Source organism: Phascolarctos cinereus, unplaced genomic scaffold (genome assembly GCF_003287225.1).
Source record: "Phascolarctos cinereus isolate Bilbo 61053 unplaced genomic scaffold, phaCin_HiC Scaffold_4;HRSCAF=312, whole genome shotgun sequence".
Lineage (NCBI taxonomy): Eukaryota > Metazoa > Chordata > Mammalia > Diprotodontia > Phascolarctidae > Phascolarctos > Phascolarctos cinereus.
The window spans coordinates 687,933,598-687,950,990 of NW_027555847.1; the positions used below are offsets into that span (position 1 = coordinate 687,933,598).

The 17,393-nt window shown below is 44.1% G+C and overlaps 1 protein-coding gene across 1 annotated transcript in view; it reads right to left on the minus strand.

Moving 5' to 3' along the window:
* The window catches only part of ADGRD1 (adhesion G protein-coupled receptor D1), a 458,528-nt gene that overhangs the window by 135,916 nt on the left and 305,219 nt on the right, over nucleotides 1-17,393 (minus strand). Inside the window, 1 exon segment of the mRNA XM_021004341.2 lies at nucleotides 2,249-2,352. Coding sequence (XP_020860000.1) covers nucleotides 2,249-2,352 — 104 coding nt within the window.

Sequence of the window (17,393 nt, forward strand, 5' to 3'; positions counted from 1 at the left end):
CCTTTTTTACAGATGAGGAAACTGAGTCCCAGAGAAATTAGGTGGCCTGCTCAGGGTTTCAATTAGTAAGTGTCTGGGGCAAGTCTTCATGAGCCCAAATCTATCACTCTATTTACTAAACCATCTATCTGCCTTTAGAGAAACTGAGGCCCAGAGAGAAGAAGTAATTCACTCAAAGTCATAAAACATCTAAGTGACAGAGTAGTAACCCAGGACTCTTAATTTCTACTTTCTTTTCATTATGCTATGTTGCCTTTGGAGCAGTAGAGACTGAGGAAGATGGGGGGGTGAGGGCTGGAAAAGAAGGGGAGAGACGATGAGGGAGGGGCAGTGTGGTGCAGTGGGAAGTACATAGGCCTCCAAGAGCCTGGGATTCAAATCCCAGCTTTGCTGTGTACTAGATGTATGGCCTATGGCAAGTCACTCAGCTTTTCTGATGAACTTAGGTTCGTCCCTCCATGATACGAGATGAATGGACTAGAGTACATGTTTTCCAGAGCCAGCCCCTTCCAGGTCTAAAATTCTGTGATATCTGCAATGTTTAGATACGGCCTCCCAGTGCCTCCATGTTATGACTGCTCAGGTTTTGGCAGAGGGATAATGGGATCTGATGTATTTATCCTTGGTTCTACCTGCAGGTCTATAGAAATATAGCAATGGTTTGGGAGGGGGGAAAGGAGGGAAAAAAACCAAGTCTGAAAATCCTAGGATCATAGCTCTAGGGGTATATCTAGCCCAACCTTCTAATCTGACAGGTGAGGAAATTTGGGCCCCGGGAGGTTAATGGATTCCCCCAAATGACACAGGAAGTACCAGAGATGAGATTAGAACCCAGGTCTTCTGACTCCAAAAACCATAGATTTGGAGAGTGGACTATTTGCCATGGGAATCCCAATCAGCCAGGATTTTTGAGTGTCTATTATGTGTTCTAGGCTTTATGCTAAGAGCTAAGAATACAAATACGAGAAACGAAACAATCTCTACACTCAAGGAGCTTAGTTCCATTCTCACATAATTAGAATAATTCACATAATCCTTTCCAGCACAGTTTGAGCTATACATAGCTCTTTACCATCCTAGCCCATAGCCTTCTTTTCTGGATATCAAAGCAAGAAGGTTACAAAGTGGGTCACAGATTGAGGGCAGGAAAAGATCTTAGAGGTCATGTAATCCGCCCCCCATTTTGTAGCAGAGGTGAGGAAGTGACTTGCCCAAGGTCACACAGCTAATATGCATCCCAGTCAGGGTTTGAATCCCAGCACCCTCCAAGGCCAGTCCTTTCTCATGATGCCTCAGTGACTCCCTGGGGCCATTTTCTTCACTCTGTTGGTAGAGCATGGTATAATGGAAATTCTCTTAAATCAGAGTTTAGCACAGTGCCTGGCACGGAGTAGGTACTTAACAAATGTTTATTGAATGAACGACTGAAAAGTCATAGAGTCGGTCTTTGAACTGAGGTCATCTGATTCCAAATTCAACATTCTTTTCATGGCATTGCTCCTTAGCAACCCTGCCTCCTCACAGAGTTGGTCCAGAATTCAGTATCCAGAGATTTAGGGCTAGAAGGGACCTCTGATATCAATGAATTCAACTCCCTCCATTTTACAGAGGAGAAAACTGAGGGCCAGGGAAGTGACTTGCCCAAGGTCACATAAGTTAAGTCTATAGAATTTTAGATCTAGAGCAATAAGAGACCTCAGAAACTAGCTAACCAAACTTCAACATCTTACAAATGGGGAAACTGAGGCCCAGGCAGGTGACTTGCCGAAGGTCACACAAATTAGGACCATGAGATCTTAAATTTGGCATTGTAAGGGACTTCAGAGACCATCTAGCCCAACTCCAAGACATTACAAATGGGGAAACTGAGGCCCAGAAAGGTCAGGTGACTTGCCCAAGGTAACTTAAATCCTGGTCCCTCTGACTTCAACACTTGACCTTTCCCCAATTATTGGGAATAGAGGGGGACTACCAGGGAGTACAGCCAAAGATGCTACCAGTAAATCACCTGGTATTTATTTAAAGGTGCCCATCTCTGGAAATTAAAAGTAATTGGGGACCAACTAATGGTCTGTGACAAGTGCATATGGAGAATGTAATTAAGGGGGTTCCAGGTGCTCATCACTTTTATGATGCCAACCCTCCCACTCATGCTCCAAATCTGGTGGGTGGGCACCGCCATCTGCATGCTGCTGCTCAGATTCCAGGGGAAGGTTTGCTCAGTAGGTAGAAAGTGAAAATGACTCACGACAGCATAGCGAACGTGACCAGGGTGATGGTCAGGCAGAAGATGGAGAGGGAACAGCCAACATAACTGATGGATGACAGCGCCACCTGGTGTCCTTTGGTCAGCTGCGCAGAGAGAGGAAGCCAGGAGAGGAAGATGAGTTAGTGGGCTGGCAGGATGGAGAGATGGTGGTTAGGGCCCATCGGGCATCCCCTCTGGGTCCTGCCCCCTTCACTAGAGAGGAAGCCTCCCTCACCACCCACAGTCAGGGCGCCTGCATGTCTATACATTTGCCTGCCCCTGTCCCAGGGCGACTTGGACCTGATAGAGACTCAATGACTTTGATCATTCCAGCGAAATGTTGGCATTAAACGTCTTCCCAAAATGCCAGACGCAGGGAACCTCGTGAGAAGGGAGAGGAAGACTTTCTCAAGGACAGAACCCAAGACACCTACCCTGGGGTGGGGGCTGGGGGCTGGAAGGAAGTGAGGAAGGGAGGGGAAAACAGACCCCCATTTTGAGTGCATTTGGATCCCAGTAATGCCTGGCATTTACCTGACATCTTAAGGTTTACAGAGAGTAGTATATTTGGTTTTTACAACAATCCTGTGAGTTAGCTTGCTGTTGTTCTGTCTTTTCTGACTCTTTGTGACCCCACTTGGGGTTTTCTTGGAAGAGATACTGGAGTGGTTTACCATTTCCTTCTCCAGCTCATTTTACAGATGAGGAAACCGAGGCAAACAATGACTTGCCCAGGGTCACACAGCTAGTAAGTGTCTGAGGCCAGATTTGAACTCAGGGAGATGAGTTCTTCCTGACTGTAGGCTCTATCCACCGAGTCACTTAGCCGCCCTACATGAATTGGCTACTAGAGATATTAGGGTACCATTTTACTGTAAAGGAAACTGAGGCTCAGAGAAATTAAGTGATTTGCCCATGATCATCTAATTAGCAAGCACTAGAGGACAAAGTTCCCCTATCACATAGCTAGTTGACCACCCAGGCTCATATAACTAGTTAACAAGAAAGCATGGACTAAAGCCCAGGACACCCTGGTTGATATGTGATTATTCAATTCAACTCAACAAACACTAATTAAGCACTGACTACATACAGAGCACTATTCTGGGGCTAGAGGCACCTGAAGAATGAAAGAGTCTCTACTTTCAATTCTATTGGGAGTAAATAAAATGACCCCTCCTCCCTTACACAATAGGGTTTGAAGTCAGAGAATCTGGGTTCAACTTACCAGTTCCAGCACTTAGAAGCTGTGTGACCCTATGAAAGTCACATAACTTCTCTGGGCCCCAGTTTTCTCATCTGCAAATTGAGGAGGTTTGACTAAATGGCCCCTTGGGTCCCTTCCAGCCCTAGAGTTATGACCCTATGAACTAGAGAATGTACATGTTTATATACTGAGAGGAGACATTTACAAGAGAGTACAGAGCTAGCTAAGGATAGCTAGATTGTGCTATGGTTAGAGCTCCAGGCCTGGAGTCAAGAAGACCTGAGTTCAAATCCAGCCTCAGACACTTACTAGCAGTGTGACCGTGGGCAATTCATTGTTTGCCTCAGTTTCCTCTGTGAAATGAGCTAGAGAAGGGAATAGCAAACCACTCCAGTATCTTTGCCAAGAAAACCCCAAATGGAGTCACAAAGAGTGAAACACAACAGAAACAACTTAAAAAAACAACAGAGCTAGCTAAGGCAGCTCATTCCTTCTTCCTGACTAATTAATAATTAATTGAATAATGAATATGTAATACTTCTTCACAAATTTATTCACCAATCAACAACCATTTGTAAAACCACTATTATCATGCCTTAAGGAAATTATTATTATTATTATTATTATTATTATTATTATTATATTTATACAGCACCTTAAGCTAGGCAAAGCACATACGTCATCTGAGTTTATCCACAACAACCCTTGGAGGTAGATATTATTATTATTATTATTAGCTGCATTTTATATAGGAGAAAAGCAAGGCAGACAGAGGTTCAATAACCGGTCCAGAGTGACACAATTACTAAGCATCTGAGGCAGTTCTTCCTGATTCCAAGTCTAGAGTTGTATCTGCTGTACCACCTAGCCTCTTAGCTACTATACTATGAGATATAATTATATATAAAGTATATATGAGCTGTAGCACGGATCAACTTAAGCTGAGATTTGAAGGACATCAGATTCTCGGGGTGTGAGGGAGGAGAGTGCCCATCAAGCATGGCACACACGTAGCCTGGAGAAAAGCTACAGAGATGGTCAGGCTGAAGTGCTGGATGTGAAGAACAGCAAGAAACACACTTGGGCTTAACCATTCAACACTCAAATCTACCCTAACTTGATTTCATAATCCCACAGAATCAGCACCCCAGAATCTTAGGGTTGAAAGGGATGACAGCAGCAAAATAGAATGGAAGTTCCTTGAAACCAGGAGCTGTTTACTGTTTTTGTCCCTAGTGCCTAACACAGATCCACCCACAAGCATTTATTAAGTGCTTACCATGTACTAGGAGGCAGCTAGGTGGCTCCATGGGTAGAGCCAAGAAGACCTGAGTTCAAATCTGTCCTTAGACACTTACTAGATGTGTGACCCTGGACAAGTCACTTCACCCTGTTTGCCTCAGTTTCCTCATCTGTAAAACGAGCTTGAGAAGGAAATGGCAAACCACTCCGGTGTCTTTGCCAAGAAAACCCCATGGACAGTATGGTCGGGAGGGAGGGAGTAGGGCAGCACATCATGAAGAGTTGGACCCAACTGAACAACAATGACACATATACCAGGCACTGTGTCAAATGTTGGAGATACAAAGAAAAGGGAGGGGACAGTCCCTGGTCTCAAGGGGTTCACGGGGCCAAGTACACAATAGGCAGTCAAGTGGTAAAGCATCTAGAGCACTAGAGCTGGAATCAGGAAACCCTGAGTTCAAATCTAACCTCAGACACATTCTAGCTGGGCAGGTCATTCCACCTCTACTGCCTCGGTTTCCTCATCTGTAAAATGAAGATAACAACAGCATGTGTTGTGAGAATAAAATGAGATGATAGATATAAAGTATTTTGTAAGCCTCAAAGCTCTATACGAAAGCTAGCTGTTGCTGTTACAATTATAGAATAAATAAATATTGAATGAACCGATGGATGGGTGGATGGTTGGATGGATGGATGGATGGATGGATGGATGGATGGATGGATGGATGGATGAATTTAGCCCAAACTATGTTGTGATTTAGACCTGAGCAGCTTCAATGGAAACCCAGAGCACAATAGTCCTAGCTCTAATCCTGGCTCTGCCCCTAAGTAGGGGTCCCCTGTACCTCAGTTCCACTCCCCCCCAGCCCCGTGATTCAGAGAGACGCAGAACAAACTCCAGGGAGCACAAGCTCTGCCCGTCATTTCAGGGGAATCGGTATTATTGAAGTCTATCTTCCAGAGCAATTGGGCCCCAGCAGGGCGTGTGCCTGTGGATGGAATAACCTAATAGGTCTTTAATCCTGTCAACGTGTGTCATTCTCCGCTGGGTTAACCAGTCAGTCACCAGAGCAATGGAGGGCGGATCCCTGGACTTAGCTAACCCCATCTCGGGTCCCAGGGGAAACCTCAGCTTCATGCACAGCCATGGGGTCTTGGAAGCAGCTGGGGTAGAGCAGAGGGACATGCCACAATACCCCACGTCTTACTCCGCCCCCTCAAATATCACTCGTTTCCTCCTGGTTTTAAAACCGTCCCGATTTTCATGGGCCAGGCTGCAAATTTTCCGTGCAGCTGGTGATTTTCGTAGAACCCGGGGGCTCCAGCCCAGGCAGCCACAGAGGAGGCGCTGCACGTGGCCGAGAAATGCAATGGGAGGGAGAAGGACAACTGTTGCTATGATACGGGAGACTGCTCAGAAATGGGATGCACGCTGCCTTTGTCTTGGCCCTAGGATGCTTCCCAACCCTGAGACAAAGCAAACGCCTTCCTGGCAGGCCCAGTCAGAGCTAATGTGCCCTTGACCAGGCAGAAAGGTTCTTCTGCTAAGTTTCTGGATCATCTGGAATATCCCAGGGGCCCAGGATTTCCTTATCTTTGGCCCACAGTTTGAATAAGGATGCCTCAAGTCACAGAAAGTCAGAGTTGGAAGGGGCTACACTGGAAGTGGGATCCCCTCTCTACACCCCCAGCAAGGGCAGGACCAGGCAGCTCCTTTCCTGAAAACCTCAAGTGAGGGAGGCAGCTTGATAGAGGAGAGTCAACTGGGCTAGATTTGGAATTAAAGGTCTTGGGTTCTAATTCTAGCTTTACTGTTGACTTCCTGTGTAATCATAGGCAAGTAACTTAACCTCTCCGGGCCTCCGTTTCTTCCTATGGAAAATGATAGTGCCTGGCACATAGTAGGTGCTTAATTAATGTTTGTTCATTTAATAGCACTAGACTAGATGGCTTCTTAGACCCCTATAAACTCTAAAGTGATTATCTTAAAATTATATATTTAAATACAAGACAATATTAATATAATTATACATTATATAAAATACATTACATAATCTTATCTTGTATTAATTTAAATTAATTAACAATATTAATTTTATATGTAATATTTGTGTGTTTTGTAATATTTTGTTGTTCAGTTGTTTTCGGTTGTGTCCAACTCTTCATGTCTCCTTTTTGGAGTTTTCTTGGCAGAGATACTGGAGTGGTTTGCCATTTCCTTCTCCAGCTCATTTAACAGATGAAGAAACTAAGACAAACAGTGACTTGCCCAAGGTCACACAGCTAATAAATGTCTGAAGTCACATTTGAACTCAGGTCCTTCTGACTCCAAGCCTGACACTTTATCCACTGTGCCACCTAGCTACCCTAATAGAAGTCTGTAGTACTTTACAAATCATAAATTACCATAATGACAATAACAATAGCTAGGATTTATATAGTGTTTTAGGGCTTTACAAAGCACTTTACTAATATTATCTTACTTTTATCCTCAAAACAATCCCAGGAGGAAGGCAATATTGTCACCCCCACTTTACAGATGAGGAAATTGAGGCAGACAGAAGCATTTATTAAGTGCCTATTATGTGCCATGCAAGTTTACAAACATTATTGCAACAGCCCTGTGAGGGAGGCACCATTGTGATCCCCATTTTACAGTTGAAGAAACTGAGGCAGAACTTCAATAACTTGCCTGGGGTAACACAGCTAATAAGTGTCTAAGGTGGGATTTGAACTCAGGTTTTTCTTACTCCAATCACAGCGGTCTCTCTGCTGCACCACCCAGCTCCCCCAATATGAATGGTATAAATGTCAGCCGTTATTGTCTCTACTGTTGCTTTCCATTCTTGTACAGCATTCATTGTCAGGAACTTTTTTGGTTACAGAGCCTTAATCTGCCTTTTTGCCAATTCCACCCACCCCTCTTACTTCTGCCCTCTTTGACCAAGCAGAACAAACCCAATCCCTCTTCCAGATTACAGTCCCAGAGCATGGCACAGTGCTCAGGCCAAAGGAGATTCTTATGGACTGACTGACTGGTGACAGCTCTCAGGAATGCCTAAGTCTTCTCTAGTCTACCCACCTGTGATATGAGCTCCAGACCCACTATCAGCCTCATTCTCCACTTCTGGAAGCTCTCTAGGACATCGGAGTATTTCCTGAAATATGGTGCCCAGAGCCAAACACAAAAGCCCAGATATGGCCTGGCCAGACCAGAATCCGTCAGGCCCATCACTGACTTGTTCCTGGAAGCCAAGCCTCTCTCAGTGAGGGTGAAGATCACATAGCTTTTTTTGGCTACCATGTCACCTGTCTGATTTATATCGAGCTTGACATCCATTAAAAACTAGGAAGGAGAAGGAAGAGCTGTCCTCCCAAATCTCTGTCATCGTCAAGAGATTCTGTCTCCATAACATCTCTCAATCTCCTCCTCTCACCTTCCACTGTTATCTATTCTACAGAAGATCAGACCATCCTCTCTTCTAACCTCAGCTATTATACTGGCCTCCAGACTGGTCTTCCTGACTCTAGTCTATCCCTTCTCCCACCCATCCTCTGCACAGCCTCCTGAGTGGTCTTCCTAATGCTCTGCTTAGATTATGTTACTCCTCTCCCCCAAAGCATTCACTGGCTCCCACTGTTTAAGGGATAAGGCATGAGCTCCTGAATGTCATCCTAAGCCATCCACAGTCTGACTGCAAACTACACATCTAGACTTCTCTTCTCTGGCTCATCCTTCAAAGAGCAGCTCAGGTTGTATCCATTCCATGTGGCTGTTGCTGACTCCTACCTTCCCTTCATCAGGGATGGTGGATCACCTCTTCTCCGTTCTTCTCCTCAGCTTTTGCCAATGATTCCTTTATGATCACTAGATCAATAATTCTTTGACAATGATCTCTGAGCAGTTAACATGTACTGCCTTGCAATCTCTAAACATACATACATACATACATACACACACACACACACACACACATATATATATACTTATATGCATATTGTTCTTATTGTGCAGTTGTTTACTCATGTTCAACTCTTTGTGACCCAATGGACACATCCATGGGGTATTCTTGGTAAAGATACTGGAATGGTTTGACATTTCCTTCTCCAATGTGTCCCCATTTTACACATAAGAAACTGAGGTAAATCTGGGTTAAGTGACTTGCCCGGAGTCACAGAGCTAGTGTCTAAGGTCACATTTGAACTCAGATCTTCCCTCCCCCAGACCCATTGTTCTATCCACTGCACCACCTAGCTGCCCATATATGCATATACACACATATGAATACAATAGATGTCTATATATGTGTAAATATGATATAATAATTATAGCACATAATTAATTATAACTACATAGTATTTACATATTACTATTTAAATATATTATAATTTGATTATAATGTACATATTTTATATCACATATCATTATATAGCGCATTATAGTATATTATACATTGTTTTACATACACTATGTATACAGCAAGATCTGAGTTGAGATCCTACATCTGACACTTGCTAGCTGTGCAAACTTGGGCAAGCTGCTTATTTCCTGTAAGCTCCATTCCCTCACCTGCAAAATGGTACTGATAATATCACCTATCTCATTTGACTACTCTGTGTCTCAGGCCTCTCCAGAGGACTTATCTATTAAGTCATAGATCTGAGTTCTATGTCAGTGAATGTAGTTTCCCATTCTGCTAACATCACAGAACCTTTTCACATTCAGGTTTACATAGACATCTATCCCATTTAGACAGCTAGGTGGCTTAATAGATAGAGCACCAGTCTGGAGTCCAGAAGGGCTGAGTTCAATTTCAGCTTCAGATACTCACTAGCTATATGAATTTGGGCAAGTCACTTAATCTCTGTTGGCCTCAGTTTCCTCATCTGTAAAATGGGAATAATAAAATGGGTTGTTGTAAGGATCAGATGAAATAAAAATTGTAAAGTATTTGGCCTAGTGTCTGACACATAGGAGGTACTATATAAATGCTAGCTATTTATTATTAATATTATTTGCTCCTCACAGCAACCCTATGCAATAAATACTATAGGTGCCCGATTTACTATCTCAGAAGGATTATGTGACTTGTCCATGATCATGCCGCCAGTTATCGTGGAAGTCAGAGCTAGAGTCCAGCTCTCTGTGCATTCAAGTACGGCACTGTTTTCACTGTAGCCCAATGCCTTAATTAATACCATGTTGCCTCTGATATCTTGGGCCACTCTACTATCTGGTCTATGGTCTGGGACAGTATCAGTGAGTTAGAGTTTCAGGGAAGAGATCACAGAGTGTTAGGTAGCTAAGAAATCACCCCAGCCACTGATCTCCAGACCCCAAGGAGCTTAAAAACAGTCTATACGACAAACAGGCATCAACCAGGAAGGAAATTGGACCAATAGAGCCTTGTTGCAGGGAGGGCGCCCTGGGCACTGTAGGCAGGACGGATGGAAGTCACAGGGATGGCAGTCAGGGGGTCCAGTTAGGTCTGACAGGTGGTGATCACAGGCCCTGCCTCCCTGAGTCAGACAGTGAAGCATATAGTGAGACGACTCAATAATTCATCAAACATTTAGTGAGGCACTTTCTGCACGCAAGGCAAGAGGCATTGGGGGCATAGTGCCTTGGAGCCATGAAGACCGCAGTTCAAATTCTGTCTCTGATTCATATTTAGCTACCTGCCCCCAGGCAACTCAAGAAATAACAGACTGAGTCCATGACCCGTTTTGGTAGAAAGAGCTTCCATACCATTAAATCTCAGGCTTGGACTGAAAAGCAACATGATCCCAGAAAACCATGAAAGGCTCCCTGCCAGCCACTAAGGAGTGAAAGACAACGAGGAAAGTCAGTTCCTCTCCAAAAAGGAGTTGACATTCTTCCCACCCGTAAGGCAGTGAATAAGCCTACACACCCCATTCACCTGTGGTGGAAGGAATGTACTATCAGTCAACATGGATTGGTTAAGCACCTACTATGTGTCGGGGCAGTGTGTTGTAGGAGAGAGCTGACCTTGAAGCCTGGAGCTAAGTCACTTGACTTTTCAGGTCTCTAGGCAGCTCTCTAAGACTACATAAGCTTCAGAGAATGCACTGACCTGAATTGGTAGACAGAAAGTGGGAGCTCTCTAGACCAGTAACAATTATAGCTAACATTTATATAACACCTACTATGTGTCAAGCACTGCACTAGGTACTTGGAGAAACAATTACATTTGCAAGGAGTCTAAGAGGCTGCAGCTCAGCTGTTTAAAGGGGGACTGCTGGGAGATCCCTTCTTTGGAGGTCTTCAAGCAGAAGCTGGATGCCCATTTGTCGGATACGTAATAGTGGGGATTCCTTTTGGATATGAATTGGACTAAATGACTGCTGAGCTCCCTTCCAAATATCAAATCCTGTGATTTCAAACTGGTCCTTAGAAGCCATCGATTCCATCACCTTCATTTTACAGATGAATAAACTGAGGCCCAGGCAGGAGGGCAGCAGACTTGCCCAAGGTCAAAGAGGAAAGAAGAACTAGGGCATAGATTCAAACCCAAGTCTTCTAATTCCAGACTCAGAGCTGTTTCCTCGCTGTCCACTCTATGGACAGTGTTGGGGTCACCAGACAGAGTCTTCAGGCCCAGAGCATCCAGCCTGTAACAGCATCCAGAGAATGCTTTATGAAGTCATTCAGTGCCTTAGTCTCTCCTCATCAGCAGAATGGGAATAATCATCCCCACCCTCTCACCAATTCACAGGATTGTCAGGATTATTAATGAGTTCCTCCCCCAATCCCTACACACACACACACACACACACACACACAACACACACACACACATACACTCCTGCTTCATTTTCCTCCCCTCTGAGTCTCTGAAGCCTGAACCTGGCCATGGATGGAGCTCAGGAGGAACCTGGCAGCCAAGCCTGGATCACTTGGTTATTTGTTTATGGCCTTCAGAGAGTCTTGGCAAGGTCCCCTATCCCAGCTGAAGCATTTTCTGGCAGGGAACAGAGCTGTTCCTTTTGCCCTGAGTGCAGACTGCTTATAAATTTTCACATTTTATTAAATGAAAATTCGTATTAAAGGCTGAAATGGAACTCTCCTGCTCTCCACTGAGCCTAATGGAAAGCCAGTATTCTCACCCAAAAACTCCATCCCAAAGCCCACTTGGCCTTGGAGTCTCCATTCTCCCCATCCCACCCCACCCTCACCCCCTTCCACAAAGTCTTTGCTGATTCCCGTTTCTATAAAAAGCCTCCAGGGATCAGACGCCTTCCAAATACTAATCTCACTGAAGGTATTTGCTGGAAAGGAGGATATGCATGATCCCAACCAACACCTCACCTTGGTCCCTCCATTCAGTTTCATAAATTCAGCAACTACATACAGTTGGAGGCAGGGTCTTATCATAGCAAGAGCACTAGCACTGAAGTCCCAAGTCCAAGGCGCAAATTCTGGCTCGTCCACTTAGCATAGGGCAAGTCAGTTCACCAATTTGGGCTTCTTCTGTGAGATAAGAGGTTAGACCAGACAACTTCAAAGGTCCCTTTCCAATTCAGAATCTGGACTCCCAGGCTCAAAGCATGTATTTATTAAGCCACTGTACTAGGTACTAGGGACTGCAAAAATAAGAGGAAAAATAAGTCCTACCTTCAAGAGCTTCTATTCTATAGGACACTGGAATAACTGGATGACTGCCCCCAACCCCAATGCTAATGATGATTCATTCATTCATTCATTCATTCATTCATTCATTCATTCATTCATTCAACAAACATTTATTAAGAACCTGTTATGTGCCAGGCACTGTGCTAAGAAGCAATGGGAATGCAAAAAGAGTGAAAAGACAGTCTTTGCCCTCAACGGTGCTTACAATCTACTGGAGATACCTATAGTCTCTAACTAACAGTGGTTGTAAAGATCAAATAAAATTATGTATGGAAAGAACTTTGAAAACTCTTCTAAAGTACAACAGAAACATCAGGTGCAATTAATATCACACACCAATAAATAATGTTTTGGAAATGGAGTTGAACCTAAGACTCATGACTTCAAGTTCAGCAGTCTACCCATGGGTGGGGGGAGAGGGGTTAGGATCTGGGCTCTAGAAAAAACTTAGAGATCATAGGAATATAAATTTTGAACTAGAAAGAACCTTAAAGTTCATTAACCACAACTCCCTCAATTCACAATCATTTGGAAAATGCCTATTAGATGCCAGGCAGGAGAGGTAAAAAGATGAAAATGAAAGACTCTCTGACCTCAAGAAGCTTAAATTCGATCAAAGGAGATATGTGCATGTGTAAGAATATACTGAATTAAAACAATGTAACTGGGGGAGGGGACTAACATCTGAAAAGGAGAGCAGACCAGGAAATGCTTCCTGTACAAGGTGGGTCTTGAGCTGAGTTTTGAAAGAAAAATGGAGATTTTAAGAGGTGGAGGTGAGGAGAGAGGACATTCCAAATACAGCCAGTGCAAAGACATGAATGTGGGGAAATGCAATGTCATGGATGATGTGGACAGAAAGAAAGCCAGTTTGGCTGCACAGTAAGGTGTGGCAAGGGGAGTGATCTGTGAACAGCCAGAAAAGGTAGGCTGGAGCCAAAGTGTGAAGAGCTTTATATGCCTGAGGAATTTGCAATTTATCCTAGAGATGATTGGGAGCCACTGGAGTTTGTAGAGTAATAGAGCGACATGAGCTTCAAGAAGATTATGTTGGCAGCTATGTGAAGGATGGATTGGAGGGTGGAAAGAAGGGGTGGAAGGAATGGTGGTAGAATAACTGATTATATATGATGGGGACAGGGGTAACCGTGGAATAAGGGAGAGAGGAGAGTTGAGGACGGCTGCAAGTTAGGAATGTGGAAGGAAGGAGGTGTTCTCCATGGAAAGCAGGAAGTTTTGGAGATGTTTTGAAGATATGGAGTTAGAGATGCCTATAGAGGTGTCGATGCACTCATATCCAGAAGGTAATGGGAGAGTACAATTATTGTTTTCATTTTACAGATTGAGATCCCATGAAACTGTGATTGAATGATTTATTATATTCTTTCCTCCATCTATCCTTCCTCTTGTTCCCCCTTCCTTCCCTTTTACTTCATTCCTCCTTCATACCCTCCTTCCTTCTTCTTCTTCCTCTTCTTCCTTTCTTTTCTCCTTCTTCCTTCTTCCTTTTTTCCCTTTCTTATTCTTTCCTTCTTTCCCATGGGATTCTACCATCCTTCCTCTAATCCTTTTTATTTTCTCTTCCTAGCTCTCTCCTTTCTTGCCTCTTCCTTCTTTTCTCCTTTCCTTCTTCCCTCTTCTTTTCCCTCTCCTCTTGGTCTTCCTTCTCTCCTTCCTTACCTTTTCCCTTCTTTTTCTCCTTCCCTCTCTTATTTCTTCTCTTTCTCTCCTTTTCCTTCCTTCTCTTCTTTCCTTCCTCTGTATTTCCTTCTCTCCCTTCCTTTCTCTTTCCTTTCCTATTTTTTCCTCTCCCCCCTTCTTTCTTCTTGATTCCTTCCATATTCCTCCCTTCAACTATGAGTAAATCTTAAGAAAAAAAGAACAGGAGAAGGTCAAGCATATTTTAATCCCATTTTCACAGCATTTCATGCACAGGAGTTGCCTTATAAATATTTCTAGTGGTGGAGCCTGTCACTATCTTTCACTAGGACATTCATTCCCAGGGGGCAGATGTGGGTTTTTTTGACTGTCCATAGGGCAGAGGCTCAAAATGACATGAAATCAACTTGGTATCTCTCCTAGATAATGTTCTCAGCCTGCAGCATACACAGGAACTAGCAGATTATGACCCAAAACATTTAGCCTGTGCAGGAAAGCTCTTTGCTTGGATGGTGCAGAATCACAGAATCTCAGAGCTGCAAGTAACTCACTGACCGTCTGGTCCAAACCATGCAGGACCATGACTCCTTTCTACAATATCCTTAATAATCATTCAGTCTCTGCTTGAGCTGGAGGGGAGGAGTGAGGTCACAGTGCACAGATGTGATAAGTGCTGTGAAGTACTACCTAGATGTTACTGGAAGTGGTAATTTCCATACCATGCCAGTGACCAATCTGGGCACCTGTGAATCCTACAGACCCAGTACAGCTAAACTGTGTTGACAGTATCTAGGATCATGGATTTACAGCTGGAAGGAAACTTAGACTGACAGAATCCTACATCTAGGGAATGGTAACCACTCTAGTATCTTTGCCAAGAAAACTCCAAAATGGAGTCACAGAGTCAGATACAACAAAAACAATGATTAAACAACAACAAACCAAATATATATAGGGCTGAAAGGGAACTCTGTGGTCATCGAGTCTATAGCCCCTAATTTATAGAGAAGAAAATTTGAGGCCCAGAGATATTGAGTGGAAATGCCAAAGGTCACTTAGATATTTACTAAATGGAAAATCCAAAATTCATACTCACATCCTCTCATTCCAAATTGAATGTACACCACACTGCCTCTATGTCCTGTTCTTCACTTAACTTTGTCTTATTGTTCAGTTGTATCTGACTCTTGTTACCCCATCTGGAGTTTTCTTGGCAAAGACACGGGAATGGTTTGCCATTTCCTTCTCCAGTTCCTTTTACAGATAAGGAAACTGAGGCAAGCAAAGTTAAGTGACTTGCCCAAGGTCACACAGCTAGTAACTATCTGATGTCAGATTCGAACTCAGGTCTTCCTGACTCCAGGCCCAGCACTCTATCCATTGTGCCACCTAGCTGCCCTTAAAACCCTAGTTACTGACTTCTAGAATAATCTTCTTTCAAATCTATTGAAATTCAACAGATATGAAAGAGGAAGGCGGGGAATTGAGCCAACTTCTCCCCAGATTCAAGCAGAAGAGAAAGAGAACTGGGATCTTTCTGGAAACTGACACTTCCTGACACCTACCAAATTACTTCATTCCTTTTCGCAGATATAAAATCTTTCAGAATTTCCAATTTTGGCTGTTCTGTCTCAGCATGTCAAGGCCTTCTTTGAGTTAGACAATGGGTAGCCTAATAATAATCCCACATATTAGCTCCCCACATGCCCACACGGTTTGTTGAGTTAATGGAGGAGACTTTACAAATTAACGTGTTGATTGCAGCTCCTTGCCCTGGATTCTGGGGGCAGCTCCCCGGGGAGCCCTGGGGCTTCTCCAAAGCATGCTGTGATGAAGTGATAGAACTGGATAACTGGGGGAGGGGAAGAACAATACTAACCCCATCTCCCCACTCTCAATTTTGAGGCAGGAGGTGTGTGTGTGTGTGTGTGTGTGTGTGTGTGTGTGTGTGTGATGTTGGGGCAGGGGAGGAGGCAGTCAAGTCTATCATTGGTCTCCAAACAACCATCTTTTCCCTTTAGGATCCAGATTATCTTCTCCCCTCTTCCCCTTCTCCTAAGATGAAAATGAAGCTGGATATTAACATGCATTCTGCAGGCTCTGGAGTAAACCAACCCAGCCACAGCCTGGCCTTGCTCATCTGTAATTTTGCCCCTATTCACTGTGATGAGTAGACAATTCTAATCCCTTACTGCCTCTTACAATCAGAGAGGTGAACTTTCCCTGATGTCCTGACATAAATACGGTGCTGTGAGCCCTACAGCCCCCACCCCTGCCCCAAATCAAAAACTCTTGGGACCCCCTCAACCCTGCCTTCCTCTCCCCCTCCCCTGCCATGTGGCTGTCTAAAATAAACCCTGGAAGGGAGACTTACATTCAAATAGCTTAACGAGAAACATTTATTGCTTAAAAATCCAGAATCAATGGACCTTTGCGGCTTTACCTTTATAGGGCAATCTGACTCTAATTAGAAGAGAAATGAATAATTAACTTTGACAGGCGTGGAGTCCAGATACATGAAAATCCTGACCCCCACCCAATGAGACAAATGTTTCTAATTGCCTCCAGGAAGGCTGCTCTGCCTGAGCCTGTTGAGGCCTTCTTTGAGTTAGACAATGTGTATATATGGCCTAATAATAATCCCACATATTAGCTCCCCATATGCCCACACAGTTTGTTGAGGGAAAGGAGGAGACTTCACAAATTAACATGCTGACTGCAACTCCCTAGACTGGATTCTGGGGGCAGCCCCCCCCGGGGAGCCCTAGGACTTCTCCAAAAGATGCTGTGATGACTGAGGAATGAGGGAAGAATAAGACTAACCCCATCTCCCCTCCCCCAGCATTCCCATGAGGGGTTCTGCCTGCCCTGTAGCTGAGCAAAATGTTCTGACTACAGTGCAGAGAGATGTCTCCCAGAATCCCCAGCATTCTCTCCTGCAAAAGAAAATTGGGGAGCAAGGCTCCCACACCATCTAGTGGGGGCTAGGATGACTGAAAGAGGACAAGCAGATCTGCTTTTCCAACTCTCCTTTGCCTTAGGCCTTGAAGGTTAGCAGGAGAGCCTCTCTCCATCTTCCTGAGCATCATTTTGCCTGTGAGAAGCTGGCCAGTCTGATGTTGCTGCTTACAACAGCTTCCCCAGGAAGTGGAGGGATGGGGGTAGGGGAAATCATTCCCCCAAGTGTGCAAAAGATTTTGCTGACTTATTAATTAGAACCTTGAGAGGCACTTGTGGAAGTAGGAGCCCCAGGAATGATGTGAGGACACAGTAGGGGCCTTTTTCATTAAACCTTTCACACGGAGAGGTGTTTTTCTTCGAAAATAACTACGGGGAGGAACACAGGTTAGAGAAATCAGGAATGATACTGGTATGGG